This window comes from Sus scrofa, chromosome 1, assembly GCF_000003025.6.
Source record: "Sus scrofa isolate TJ Tabasco breed Duroc chromosome 1, Sscrofa11.1, whole genome shotgun sequence".
Lineage (NCBI taxonomy): Eukaryota > Metazoa > Chordata > Mammalia > Artiodactyla > Suidae > Sus > Sus scrofa.
The window spans coordinates 165,511,227-165,525,749 of record NC_010443.5 but is presented as its reverse complement, the minus strand read 5'-3'; the positions used below and the strand labels follow the sequence as shown (position 1 = coordinate 165,525,749).

General features: G+C 37.5%; 1 protein-coding gene across 13 annotated transcripts in view; it reads right to left on the bottom strand.

Moving 5' to 3' along the window:
* MAP2K5 (mitogen-activated protein kinase kinase 5) overlaps positions 1 to 14,523 on the bottom strand; it is a 275,190-nt gene that overhangs the window by 207,703 nt on the left and 52,964 nt on the right. For all 13 annotated transcript variants that reach the window (XM_021100479.1, XM_021100474.1, XM_021100477.1 and 10 more), the window contains exons 7-8: positions 10,758 to 10,806; positions 3,293 to 3,357 (exon numbers count right to left, since the gene is read on the bottom strand). In XM_021100479.1, coding sequence (XP_020956138.1) covers positions 3,293 to 3,357; positions 10,758 to 10,806 — 114 coding nt within the window. The remainder of the gene's footprint in view (positions 1 to 3,292; positions 3,358 to 10,757; positions 10,807 to 14,523) is intronic.

The following is a 14,523-nucleotide window of genomic DNA, read 5'->3' as shown; positions in this document are numbered from 1 at the left end:
ATCAACTATACTTTAATTTAAATGTAAAAAAGAAAAAAAAGAGGAGTTCCCATCGTGGCTCAGTAGTTAACGAATCCGACTAGGAACCATGAGGTTGTGGGTTCAATCCCTGGCCTCACTCAGTGGGTTAAGGATTCGGTGCTGCCGTGAGCTGTGGTGTAGGTTGCAGATCCCTCATTGCTATGGCTCTGGCGTAGGCCAGCAGCTACAGCTCTGATTAGACCCCTAGCCTGGAAACCTCCATATGCCATGGTTTCGGCCCTAGAAAAGACAAAAAGACAAGGAAAAAAAAAAAAAAGAAAAGAAAAAATACTAAGTGAAAACAATGAGAAAACATACTAAATCTTACAACACATACTGAGCATTAGCAATGGTAGCCAAATGAACCTAGGATAAGTCACTAATGTCACCAAAGCATCCTAGCAAAAGAACTTGTTTGAGGATGTTCCCTTGGATATTGTGGTCCTAATAAAAAGATAACATTGGGACATGCTTCTTAGCTAAAAATAACATTACCCAGGGAGTTATTGTTGAATGGGTACAGGGTTTCAAATCTGCAAGATGAATAGAGTTTTGCAGGTGGATAGTCATTATGGTTACACAACAATGTGAATCTACCTAATGCCACTGAACTGAAGACTTAGAATGGTTGAGATGATAATTTTTATGTTACATGTATTTGATCACAATTAGGAATAAAAAAGAAAAACAATACTAACAATAACTTTATATTGTAATTTTTCTGTGCTAGATAGGCTTCTTTTTTCCATTTCCCTATAGCCCCTTCTCCCAGCATTTTTTTTTCTTTCATTTTCTTTTCCTTTTTTTTTTCTTTTCTTTTTCTTTTTTTTTTTTTTTTTGTCTTTTTAGGGCCACACCTGCAGCATATGGAAGTTTCTAGGCTAGGGGTCAAATCAGAGCTACAGCTGCTGGCCTACGCCACAGCCACAGCAATGCAGGACCTGAGCAGCGTCTACGACCTACATCACAGCTCATGGCAATGCCGGATTCCCAACCCACCAAGGGAGGCCTGGGATTGAACCCACATGTTCATGAATACTAGTCATATTTGTTTGCTCTGCACCACAAGGGGAGTTCCTATCTCCCTGCTTTTTTTAAATGAACCTGTTTTAAGATAAAAGACTAAAATTTTAACATATAGGAGATTATTTTTAATAAAAATTGTCTGCTGCAATTTGGTAGTCTTACGTTTTCTCCCTCCTAGAATAAACCAAGACAGTAAATTTACAATAGGTCTTCATCTTAAAAATAAGAACATGCTTGAGAGTCAAACATTTGGTGAAACAGCACAAATAAGAAGTAGGTTAGGGGTCTAACGAAGACTTTTTGTATTCTATTGGAAGTCAATAAAAGGAATCCAAAGAGTTGCTAGAAGTCTTTCAGCATAGAAGCATTAAAAAGAAGAAAGTTTAAGACTTTGAAAACTGCTCTCTCTATGAAACTCAAAAGAAGCAAACTGGGAGTTTCCGTCGTGGCGCAGTGGTTAACGAATCCGACTAGGAACCATGAGGTTGCGGGTTCGGTTCCTGCCCTTGCTCAGTGGGTTAACGATCCGGCGTTGCCGTGAGCTGTGGTGTAGGTTGCAGACGCGGCTCGGATCCTGCGTTGCTGTGGCTCTGGTGTAGGCCGGTGGCTACAGCTCCGATTGGACCCCTAGCCTGGGAACCTCCATATGCCGCGGGAGCGGCCCAAGACCAAGAAATAGCAAAAAGACCAAAAAAAAAAAAAAAAAAAAAAAAAAAAAGAAGCAAACTGGAGTGCACAGGTTCCTTCTTATTTCTAAGGACACCTCAACCCAAGAACTCTCAGGACAGGGTAAAAAGTCAAGCCAGGTAAGAGTAAGAAGAAGACTAGGACAAAGAGATACTAGCTATGTAATACTGTGGGCCACACGGGAAGGAATGTTAGTATGATTCAGGGAAGAACAATAGTAGCCTCAAATTCTTTCGACACATTAGGCATCAAACATTTTAAGGACAAGACCCTAGGATCTTGTAAGAAATGTGTTATTATTTAATTCTCTGAATTACATCGTAGTGGAGGCACTTAATTTTCAGACCAACTATTCACAAAATTCATCTACAGGAAAAAAATTATCCAAATATGTAAATACAAGTTCTCAAAGGACTATGTTAAAGAACTTCCAGAGAAAGGACTCATACCCTGGCTGTATCCACAGAGAGGACTAAAGCCCTGGGTGGGGAACTGGATCAGATAACCTTGAAGCTTCTAACCCTGAGAAACCTAATTCTATGTCAAGGCTGCATCGGTGTGGACAATGATCTGGGATTTTAAGATACGACCTTTCATGCTCATGGGCAACAGGGCAATTTTTATCCGTATTCACGTGGTTAGTAAGAACTTAAAATCCTAAGAACATTAGTAACCAATTAGAACATAAATTATTTTACAACTCTGAAAATATATATATTAATATCAGTGGTAAAATATCAAAGGTATAAACACAATTATAATGTGATGCAGGACTAGTGTATATATGGAAAACAGCTCTCTGGAGGAAAGCTTTATTACTCCCTCAGGGCTTTCTTACAGAGTATGGATTTTTTAATTCCTAGTGGAATATTTTTCATACACCACTGCAGACTATTAAGTACCAGATATTACATTATGTAGTTTAAACTTTGCACTACTACTTGAGAAAGACTTCCCTGTCGAGAGAACTATTTTTTATACTTAGCATTTTTTAATATGAAAATGAACACTCCTTTAGGGTAAGATCACTGCAACTGGAATTTGGGAGAATTGTATAACTTAACATATTCATCAATGTGTAGAAATTCTCTGAGGGGAGCAGGGTGAGGAGACAAGGAAATACAACAGGAAGAACCCTTTTTAATAACTGATCATTGACACAGGGCAAACCAATGGTGCTTATAAGGTTTCTCTTCCACTGGGCATAGCTGTAAATAGGCAGATGACTAGCACGGGGTGCTAGCAAGTTAAAAAAATAATAACAGAGTGAAGAGAAAAATGCATTAAACTTCAGGCCAGTTAAAGGTACATTTGCTAATGGTGGACTATTAAATGCTCACCCAGGAGAGATATGAATTCTCAGAAATATTAAAAAGGCAATATAAATGCACTTTTCCAAGAAATTCCTGAGAAAATAGATGCCTTGCAGAATTTTGGAGTCAAATGTGCAAATAAAATCTAAGTGCTGGTGGTCATTTAAAAATCTTTGCCATGGAGAACTTGGATACTCACATTTGACAGAAGTGGATAGAAAGTTTAAACAGAATTGACTACTCACTTGTAGACTGTGCCTCCATTGCCATGACCAAGAGTGTCTCGATACCGTATGTCTTGTTCATTCATCTCCACAAGAAAGAAAGAAAAACAAAAAGGGTGTCATGCTGTGGATGGAAATGTCAAGGAAAAGCAACTCTGGGCCATAAACAACAAGCAGTCTGGGTCATTTCAAGTTCAGCTGCAAGAACGAGAAGATCAATACAACATTTGCTGTCCAATTTATAAAAGACGATACCAAGGGACAAAGTGATGGAAAGTTTAATGACAATTTGTTTGCCTGGGTCATTTCATTAAAGTTTGATAAAAGGTGTCAAAATGGAATGATATAACATAGCTCAAAAGGGTCAGGTCAGAGATACTGATAAGAACACAGTCTCTAGCATTACATATAACCACTGGCAAACAGCACTGTACATAACCAAAGTCAAACTTGGCAAGAAAACACACACACACACACACACACACACACACACACCCTAGTAATCTAATATACAATCTGTAAACAAATCAGTCCCTGAAAACTCAAGTGACCCTCTAATTAACATTAAACAAACTTACTGAATAATGTTAATGATTTTCCTAGAGTAGATACAGCTTTTCTTTAAAAACAATAAATTAGTACACAGCAAAGCTGGGTAGATATCATATTATTTTCATGAAAAAGTACCAAATCAATGCACTTTCAAATGCACATACAGTCAAATATTGTAATGCATAAAAGGAAAACACATAAGCATGTGATTCATAGAAACTAAGGTCATTTTTGTAATTTACTATATAACACAGTTTGCACATTTTTTGAAGTTCTATAAAACTATTATGCCACAAATACTACTTTCATTTGTATAGTGAATAGTAGAGAATTATTTTAGTACCCACAAAATAATGTTGTAGACTTTGAAAGAACTCCCTAAATATTTATTTATTAAATGACTTTAAAACTATTTAGATTATATTTGAGGCATTCAGTAATTTTCTACACACTGGTCCGGTTGCTTAAAAATTAATTGCCAACTGTATTCACTAAGTGGTTTCAATAAATATGTTATTTTCCATATAGCTAAAGCTTGGGAAAAGCCAGAGTAAGCCCTGGAAAAAGAAAATCAATTTCCAGGGAATTGTACTGCCTTGCATGGGCAGAAAATGGATGGTGTTTTTAATTCAGTATCACCTAGAAAAAAATAGTTTGCTTTCAGACCATTACAGTAAACCTTTAAATATTTTGCTCTACTCTAAACTTCCGCCAATTGAATAAAGCAAGGCTCCATTTATCAAGGGAAATATTTTTCTTCTATACATTTCTGAGGTTGAAGCTTCAGAGAGCTGTGATAATTAGGAATATGGTGCTGTTAGGAGAAACAGCTTCCTTTCCAAACTGTTTGGCCAAACCCTAAAAGAATAGTGACAGATTAACATGTAAAGGATAAATCAGCATGCAATTTAATTTTAGTACAATTTGATTGATGTAATTTTCAACCAGCTAATTACTATACTTAGGGTCAAAGGCAAAAATGGCAGACAAGTCAGAAAAATTGGCAACTATTTTCCTACTTGAGGGAAATTCTGTTGTCATTACCTTTATATTACTAATACAGAAAAAAACATATTTTAACCTGTATAAAATTTGTGGTATGAAGAAAAGAAAACCTCTTTATCCTGAACCAAATCACAAATTTTAAAACAGCATGAAATAAAGTAACACATAAAAGTGACTTGAGATGCTAAACTAGGAGACTTACTATTGGGTTTACTTTGATCAATAGGTAAAAAAGATACATATGTAAACAGCAATATTTATTGGCGGGTACAAATAGACTAATTTCCTGAAAACATTCCTCGAGGTAGTCTAAACACAACTCTTAACAACCTAATTTATACCATTAACTTGCTTAACAAGCTGCACCCTCATCATGGCTTTCTAGAAGATATTTCACTCAAAGTCCACAAATTCTGAATTACTGGCACTGAGATTTAAGGGTAAGCAGGATGGGACTATAGAATCTAGGCTCTGGAGAGGTCTCAATCTGTGATTATATCCCTTCTACCTCCACCACTCTGTCAGAGCCTTCTAGGTAAAAGAACCCATAGTTTCCTCTTAGAGAAATATAAATGTTAAGACTCATATTATCCATTCCAATAATACACTGAGATACACCTAAGGCCTTGGAGAGGGCTTGATTTTGTGTATTTCGTTGAAGGCAGAGAAGGAAAAGGGGTAAGTCTCTGAGCAGCTTCAACCATTATAATCCCAACACTATAGTATTTTTTACCTTCAATACCCACTAGGTTGAAAAGAGAAGTGGAGCACCCACCCACCCAGCCGGTATTCCTGGCACTCCAACCTAACCAGGATGAGGAGCTGCAGCTGAAAACTCAAGAGAGGGGACACTGGGGACGTTGTGGGGGGACGGGGAGGGGGAGGAGGAGGGAGGTGCACATGCTAATGCAATGTGTAAGCAAATTCAAGGATGGAAACTTGAAATCCCTCAGATGATGAGGAAGATTTTAAGAGTCTCATAAAAATGGGAGTTCCGTGAAATGAATCTAAGAACCATGAGAGTGTGTGTTGGATCCCTGGCCTCGCTCAGTGGGTTAAGGATCCGGCATTGCTGTGAGCTGTGGTGTAGGCTGCAGACGAGGCTCGGATCGGATGTGGCTGTGCTTGTGGCATAGGCCAGCAGCTGTAGCTCTGATTCAGCCCCTAGCCTGGGAACTTCCATGTGCCATGGGAACGACCCTAAAAAGCAAAAAAAAAAAAAAAAAAAGTCATAAAAATGGTTTATAAGAACAAGTTCTAGAACCATATCACTCAAACAGACAGTATCCATTAAAAACTTAAGTGTTGCTACACTTTTATGTAGACATTTACCTGGCCTGTAAATTGATAGATTCTTCTATTTAAAAAATATCAGATTCTTATTTTTGCTTATTTGAATCTTTTAATTTTTATGAAGTATACAAATATGACTCACATCAAAAAAGTTTTAAAAAGGAAAACTATTAGTGTCAAACCTATGAGTCGATTACAAATTTCGAGAATTTTGTATCTCTGATCAAAATGGGTTACTTTAATTGATCTTAGCTACGAAAAAAATCATTAAGGGATCAACAAATAGCTAACAGCATTTTTAGTTTAGATAAGCATATTAATTCAACTTTTCAAAATGAAGCATAGAATAGCACTCATTGTGATATAAAAGTGAGATTCATAAGCCTACAAAGTACAATATTCAAGTATTATAGTTGGGACCAAGTATCATAAAAATCACAGAATTTTACATTTTAAGCATGTAATCCAGTTCTCTTGGGCAATATAACTAGTCAAGGTGAGAACTCAGTCTTTCAGTATATTCTGTTCAGTGCTCCACCTTAGCAGCTGATGTTCTGTGTGAGTATGGAGGGACATCCTCTCCATCAATGGTCAATGGCTCATAAAAAGGAAAATAATCAACTGAAGGGCACTCAAAAATTAAAAGCAATTTCATTAACTACGATATTTGTTTTGAAGAAGAGAAATCACACAGCTCTTTAGATAAAAAAAAAAGGTAAAAAGACAGTTGTTATTCAGAATAATAAAAACACCAAATGCTTTTAAAATACAAGTCAGTTTCCTTGTTCTGACTAAAAAAAGCAAATAAAACAGAATAACAGATGTGAGGGAGGAGGAAGAAAAAGCCCTGAGAGTTACAATTACACATCAACTGCCAAGACTGAAAATGAGCTGGGAGAGATGATGGGCATGGAGATCTGTGCTGCTGAATGAGAGGTGAGAGCTGTGAAAGAAACAGGGACATGACAACCCTTGGGGCGGAAGGTCGTGTTTGCGCAGGGAGAGAAGGCAATGTGCAGTTCGGACTCACACAGTCTCATCGACGTTCCCATCTTCATATGGGACCCAAGACGAACTGTGAGAATCTAAGAGTTTTATGTACTGGTAATATACAGTTTTTTAAAGCCCATTTTATAGGAGAATATATATCTTCCCTTTTTTTTTTTTCTAAACACAAAAAGGTTTTCTAAAAGCATTTGACGTTCTCAAAATAATAGCCAAATACGCAGCTGGATTAGAATTATTTCTAGATTTGTGACTTCACAGTACATTTATACTTGATTTATCAGGAACAGAAAAATACTGTCACCCTATCCTACAAATTATCAAAAACAAACAGAGGAAAAACAACTTTAGAGATGCAAAGGTCAAAGCCATACATCCTTGGAGTAACCGCACTTTTTTAATCTTTTAAATTGACCCACTGGGCCATTTCTAATCAGTTTCAAATCAAGGGCCAATGTAAAACAGATGATACCCACTAAAACTGAAGTGGGAAAAACACATCCAGGAAACACATCAGTGGTACTGATTTATAGCTCTCAATAAAACATGCCAAAAATGCATTATGATTTGTTTTTTTTTTCAGATGGAAAAAAAGGAATCCTTCATCATAAAGTGAAAACAGAAAAACAATGTCTCCATTCCAAAGACTAAAAAATTTTTAAAAGTGTTTGATTTAATATCATATTAATGAAATTAATGGGGAAAATGAAATGGAATTCAATTATGGATCAGCAAAGAAAATGTTCTTTGTTTATTGTCTGCCTATGTTAAGAAGAATCAGTACCTATTGCTTATAAATCATTAAAATAAAAATGCTCAATTAATCCTTATTTTATATGTAAAGGTCTGACAGAAACTAGTCCTATCACTAGACCTTTGCTTCACAAATCGAAGCAATAATGGTTTCAGAAAGCAGTCACACTCTATGAGCAGACAATTGGAGAGATTTAGTAAATCCCACTTTATAGAGCAGAGACTAATCGGAAAACACAAGCCAGTCAAATGTTTCTTATGAACTGTTGACACTATATCAATGCTGAATCAATTGGTGGCATTTACTCTGACTGACAGAAAAGAAATAAATATTTATATCACATAACCTATATCAATGAACCCAGGCAGAAAGCTATTTCTAACCTGTCAATATTTGATTATCTTGAAGAATCATGTCCCTTTCTTTTAATGATTAATATGAATTCCTTATTAAATCTAAGTGGAGGCTAGTGGAAAGGCAAATCATTATTAATGCTTGAGAGCATAAACCACTAAAATAAAAAACTACGCTGAAGTGTTAAAGTATCGTTAAATGTGACTTACATCTTCCATATCAAGTGGTGTCAGTGTTCAGCTCAGAAATTTATTGATGCCACAAATGTGCACATTACCTCACTGCAATGCAATCTTGCTCACTCTTTTGTTACCCAATAGCAGCAGAATTAGGATTGAAGAATTAGGAGGGAGAGGTGGTATTTTGAAGACTTCCAAAGGTAGGGGTTCTTTGTTTTGTTTTGTTTACTTTTGCGAATGAAAGTAAATATAATAAAGGCTAATCCTTAAAAGAAAAGAAATACCATACTGTTTAATGTGAGGTTATCACATTCCCAAAGGAAAGCAATAAACAATCTTTAAGTGTCAAAAATCATTGCCATGACAATCTTCCACCACAGAGAACCTCCTGAGACCATTAAGATATTTATGGTACTATGTTTGTTGTCAGGACCTTAGGAACATTTCAGAATGTTTATTTTTTGCACTAGAAATAAACTGTTTTTCATTTTCGAAAGAGCACTCTCTGACAGGTTATTTTCCATTGCCTGGGTTGAACAAATGTAGTTAAAGCTTCTTAATTTATGTCAATTTTGAAATATATTTTCCAGCTGAAGAACACAAGTAACTCATACATAAATTATAGTTAGTAACTAGAATGCAAGCATGTTGAAGATACATAAATATCCTAGGCTCAATATTTTTGCTTTTCGTCAGGTTTTGGTCCATGTTTCAGAAAACAGGCAGGGCAGTAGGGGCCTGCTGGGAATTGAGGGGTGGGCCTCAATCTAAACAAAACTTTGGCTGCTTTAAAGTTATAAGTACTATCATTAGATAAACTTGATCTAAAATTCTGAGACCATTAAGATTATACACACCAGAGTTCCCATCATGGCACAGTGGTTAACGAATCTGACTAGGTACCGCAAGGCTGCAGGTTTGATCCCTAGCCTTGCTCGGTGGGTTGAGGATCCAGCATTGCCGTGAGCTGTGGCGTAGGTTGCAGATGCAGCTTGGATCCCACGTTGCCGTGGCTCTGGCGGAGGCTGGTGGCTACAGCTCCGATTGGACCCCTAGCCTGGGAACCTCCATACGCTGAGGGAGCGGCCCTAGAAAAGGCAAAAAGACAAAAAAAAAAAAAAAAAAAAAAAAAAAAAAAAAAAAAAGATTATTTACACCACCATATTCTCCTTAGCTGTATACTGAATATTTAAGCACTGGAAGTCACACACTCTAGATGATGACCACACATCAAAACCAGATCAATTTATTTCTTCTAACTGTATTCAAGGGGTTATGTGCTAAATAAGTAAGGCTTCTAGAAGCACCACCATACAGTCATCATTCTAAAGCATACACATCTACTAGGCCACAAAGTTACAGGTGATATTAAAGGACAAGCATGAGGACCCAGCTTTGTCTTCCTGACATGCTTCACTACAAGTACTTGATTCATGAAATGCCAATGAGGCTTGGAGAGGTCAGCGTGTGGAGGCACTGAATAAGCATCTGAGATAATTAAGATTTCAGCCTTCGAAACATGGACGGGAAGTGAACAGCAGTTAAGAAAATCAATAAGAGTCTTTTATTTGCGGTGACACAGATGTCTCAGTCAATAGAGCCTAATAGGCAGGCTTGATCGCAATGGACAGGAGCCTGCCTCCCAGGCTATCAAAGGGCTTCCTCTATAACAAACATTAAAACGCATTTATGTTGCTATTGAAGAATCAAGGACCCTGTAGGTAGCTTAATTTACCAGTGTATGTTTAAAAGCACTGTACTATTTCAGATGTGTCCATTTACTTGAATCAAAATCAGTGAGAAATAACTGGCCTGCAGGCCTGTCTATCCCTCACCGACTGGGGCAGGTCATTCTGCTTTAGATGGCCGCCAACTAGGCAAACCGAGGGCTTCCGTAGCCCAGGAATTTTAAATGCCAAAGCTCCACTGTGACTATGTTCCTCTAAAAAGACAGTGTTTGTTTCAGGACAAAAGAAACTAAGGTGAGAAGGTAACAGTTTTTCTTTTTCTCCTAAAAGATAATGAAAGAAATAGTCACCTTAGGATGCAGGGCCATTTCAACAACCCATGGGTTGACACACTTGTTCAGAACTGATTAACTTTTTTTAAACTGAGCTGGCAGCAGGGTGTGAGCATGGTACTTCAATCTGCTGGGAGTGAAACCCATTAGCACAGTTTGAAAAACGTGCTGCAAATTGTTCTGCCAATCAAATTAAGCCATGTAATTCTTTTATGACAAGAAGAAATTCACAGGCCCTTCATCTGTTTATTAGGTTATGGACACAAAAACTGGACAGTACTAAGTTGCTACTATCTGAAAATCTTACTATGTAATGACACTTACCTGGCCATTGGCTAATATTTTTTTCAGTTCAGCAGAAGATTTCTTTAAGCTAAAAAGGAAAGACATAATTTTAATGGCAAATTCATCTACACCTTTGAGCACCACTGAAAATCCAGACTAAAATACACTTTTGTTTTAGGTATAGATATAGATTACACTCTTCACATCCTTCTCCCTAGATAAAATCTTTCCAAAAGTAACTGGCAAAACGGCAAAGGTATCACTATAAGACTGAAACCCCATTAGTAATCTAAAGCAATAAAGAAATCTACTGTCAGAGTTCCCTGGTGTCTCAGTGGGTTACAAATCTGGCTTGGATCACTGCTGTGGCTTGGGTTCGATCCCTGGCCAGGGAACTTCTACATGCCATAGGCAAGGACATAAGAAAAAAAAAAAAAAAAAGTAAGCAGCCTACTGTAACAACGAAGCTAGAATATTGTATGGACTACTTCAGAGACCTCTTTTTGCTATTAGTTCTACGGGCTTTGGATAGCCTTTCAGTGGCCATTTTATGTGGATGCTGTCATCTGCTAAATAACTACTCTTAGAATGTTCAAGGCAAACAAAGATTACAGAACTTCAAATGATAAAATAATTTAAGTCCTGATCTTTGCTATGGTTAAGAGTTACAATTCACCTTCTTGGGAAACAAATGTCTAGTAGCAGTAAATCCTCTGGTACTCATTAGCTCTGTGCTCTGGAACATGATACTTATCCCTCTGAAACTCAATTTCCTCTTTCTATAAAATGGGGAAAATATCAACATTACGGTGTAATAAAAAAAATTAAATACTACAAAAAGCTCTAATACTGTGTCTTGCACATAGACATTTCTCTTTCCTTTCCTATAGCTATGAGAATCAGCTTCCAGAGTTATACAAAGAATAAGGAGGAGTTCTCTTGTGGTGCAACAGGTTAAGGATCTGGCATTGTCACCACTGCAGCTTGGATCACTACTGTGGCACAGGTTCAACCCCTGGCCTGGGAACTTACACATGCCACAGGTGTGGCAAAAAAAATTTTTTTTTAAAAATATGAAAATGTTCTTCTTCAGAAGTACAGGATCATATAAACATTTATATGGATAAGTTTAGGCAAAGTGGCCAAAGAACGCTGTTAGCTTTATAATGAATTATACCTGTACATATCCACCTAGTTAGTGAAGTGGTGTGTAAAATACTACCTCCTCCTATTAATGTTCTAATTTGAAATTTAAAACTTGTTAATTCTATCCTTAATCTATCTACTCTCACCCTCTACCCATCTGCCAAATTAACTCTCCCCCTATGGAACAGTTACCTGTAGATGTCTTTGTTCCCCGGGAACAGAGACCACATCTTACTCATCTCTCTACATATTCCATTCCCTTCCCACCCTTAAACCCAGTCCACTGATTTACCACATGCTAAGTGTTTGATAAATGGTGGTTGTTATGTTATTGTATGATAGTAACACACACACATTCATTTGGTACCTTTAAAAAATTACATCTGAGAAAATCTCAAACTTCAAGTTTGACCACACTCATCATTGCAATTTATAATTACTTTTCTAAATATTTCTGTCTTTTTACAATTTTTATTATAGTTGATTTACAATGTTCTGTCAGTTTCTACTACATAGCAAAGTGACCCGGTTATACATATAAACATACATTCTTTTTCTCCCATTATCCTCCATCATGTTCCATCACAAATGATTGGATATAGTTCCCTGTGCTATACACCAGGATCTCATTGGTTATCAGCGCAGATTATGAGGCCTAGTCTCTGCCTTCCCCAGTTTATAAAATGTGCTTTCAACCAGGGGTTCTAAACTTTAATAATGTCCTCCCCAGTCTTAAAATTCATGTACTGAAGTAGCGGTTAAGGATTTTGTAGTACAGAATTAAAGCTGATGATATATCAAAAAATAAACAACTGCCTAAACTCAAAAGAGAAAAATAGCAGCTACCATTTACTGAGCAATGACCATGTACCAGGCACTGTGCTAAATGCTACTACTTATTATCCTAATTTAATCCTCACAATAGCCATAGCCCTATGGGTATCCTTGTGGGGAATAGCAATTCCTGCTGTATATTAAAAAAAAAAAAAAATTGGGAGTTCCTGTCGTGGCGCAGTGGTTAACGAATCCGACTAGAAACCATGAGGTTGCGGGTTCGATCCCTGCCCTTGCTCAGTGGGTTAACGATCCGGCGTTGCCGTGAGCTGTGGTGTAGGTTGCAGACGCGGCTCGGATCCAGCGTTGCTGTGGCTCTGGCGTAGGCCAGTGGCTACAGCTCCGATTAGACCCCTAGCCTGGGAACCTCCCATATGCTGCAGTAGCGGCCCAAGAAATGACAAAAAAAAAAAAAAAAAATTAAGGTATAGACCTTGCTCAAAGTCAGTCTGTCTCTCTTACACAAACACATATTTTTTTCCCTGGGAAACATATGGATCCTTGTATTCCCATAGATGGTCCCAATTTAATATTTGCAATTATTATAAAAATAGAAATAACCAAACAATGCCCATGCAATACTTCTCCACAGATATTCCATTATGTCATGCAACTTGAAATAATAACATTTTGATTCACTGCATTTACAAAACACCTTTCATCCAAGAAACAAAATGTGATTCCTTAATACAGCTTCATTAATCTTCCTAACACCAGAGGTAACTAGATGGAAAGTTTAATCATCCTCATTTTACAGACAGAGAAAGCCAAGATGTTTAGGAAAAGCCGTGTCTTGGCAGTGAGACTTGAATTCAGTAATTATGGCCTAGGAACACCATGTGGATTAGTGAACTCGGCTTAATAAACAGTCATCTACCTAAGGCAAAGACCAATTCATGCTTGAGAGCTACAGAAGAAAAAACTGATTTCTTTCATTATGCCAATATCTACCAACTTGGTCTGGTAAAAAGTCCTTGTTATATATCCTGGCAATTTCTTTGTGCCCCTGTTTACTCGGTGTTTTGTTTATATGCATGATCATAGTGAATTGAGCTATATCACTCTTCAAAATACTTTAAAGTTTAAATATGATACAACTGTAACATGGGTATGACACTTTAAAAGGGACACTGAGATATCCAAAAAGTAAAAGGGTACAGGGACTAGAAATAAGATTGTATCAGAAAAGTCGAATAAGGTGGGAGAATTTTATCCAGAGATAAGACTTAAAGGGAATATAAATTCATTCATCCACTCATTTATTCAAGCATTACTGACTGTCAACTATGTGCCAAGCATCATGCTGGGAACTGGGAACTCAATAATGAATATGCTACAGTCACTGCCCTCAAAGAGTACAGAATCTACTGGCGGACAAAGGAGATTATAACACAATGTGTTAATCGCTACAGTAAAAGCAAGCGCAGGGAGATGATGGGACTTTACAGAAGTCTGGTGTAGACTAGGAGATAGGCAATAACTAGGGACAGTTTTCAGAAGATAACAGCTTTGTTTCCCAAAGATGACCAAGGTTAGCCAGATGGAAGGTGAAGGAGAGAATTAAAAGAGGAAGAAAACAGGAATGAGGCAGCAACAGATGTGAAGCAGAGGAGAGGAAATGTGATCCATTAACGGCACCATGTATTTATCAGCAGAGCCAGAATGTCAGGTAAAAGAGAAGGAGCGGCAGGCCGGGGGGCTAAAGAGGGCAGAGGACCCATTCGCTGTGGGAGGCCACTGCTCCCGTGCTGTGGAGCATACAGTTTGTCCTCAAGGTTGTGAGAAGTAGTAAAGGGAGGAATGGCGAGCTCAGAACACACATTAG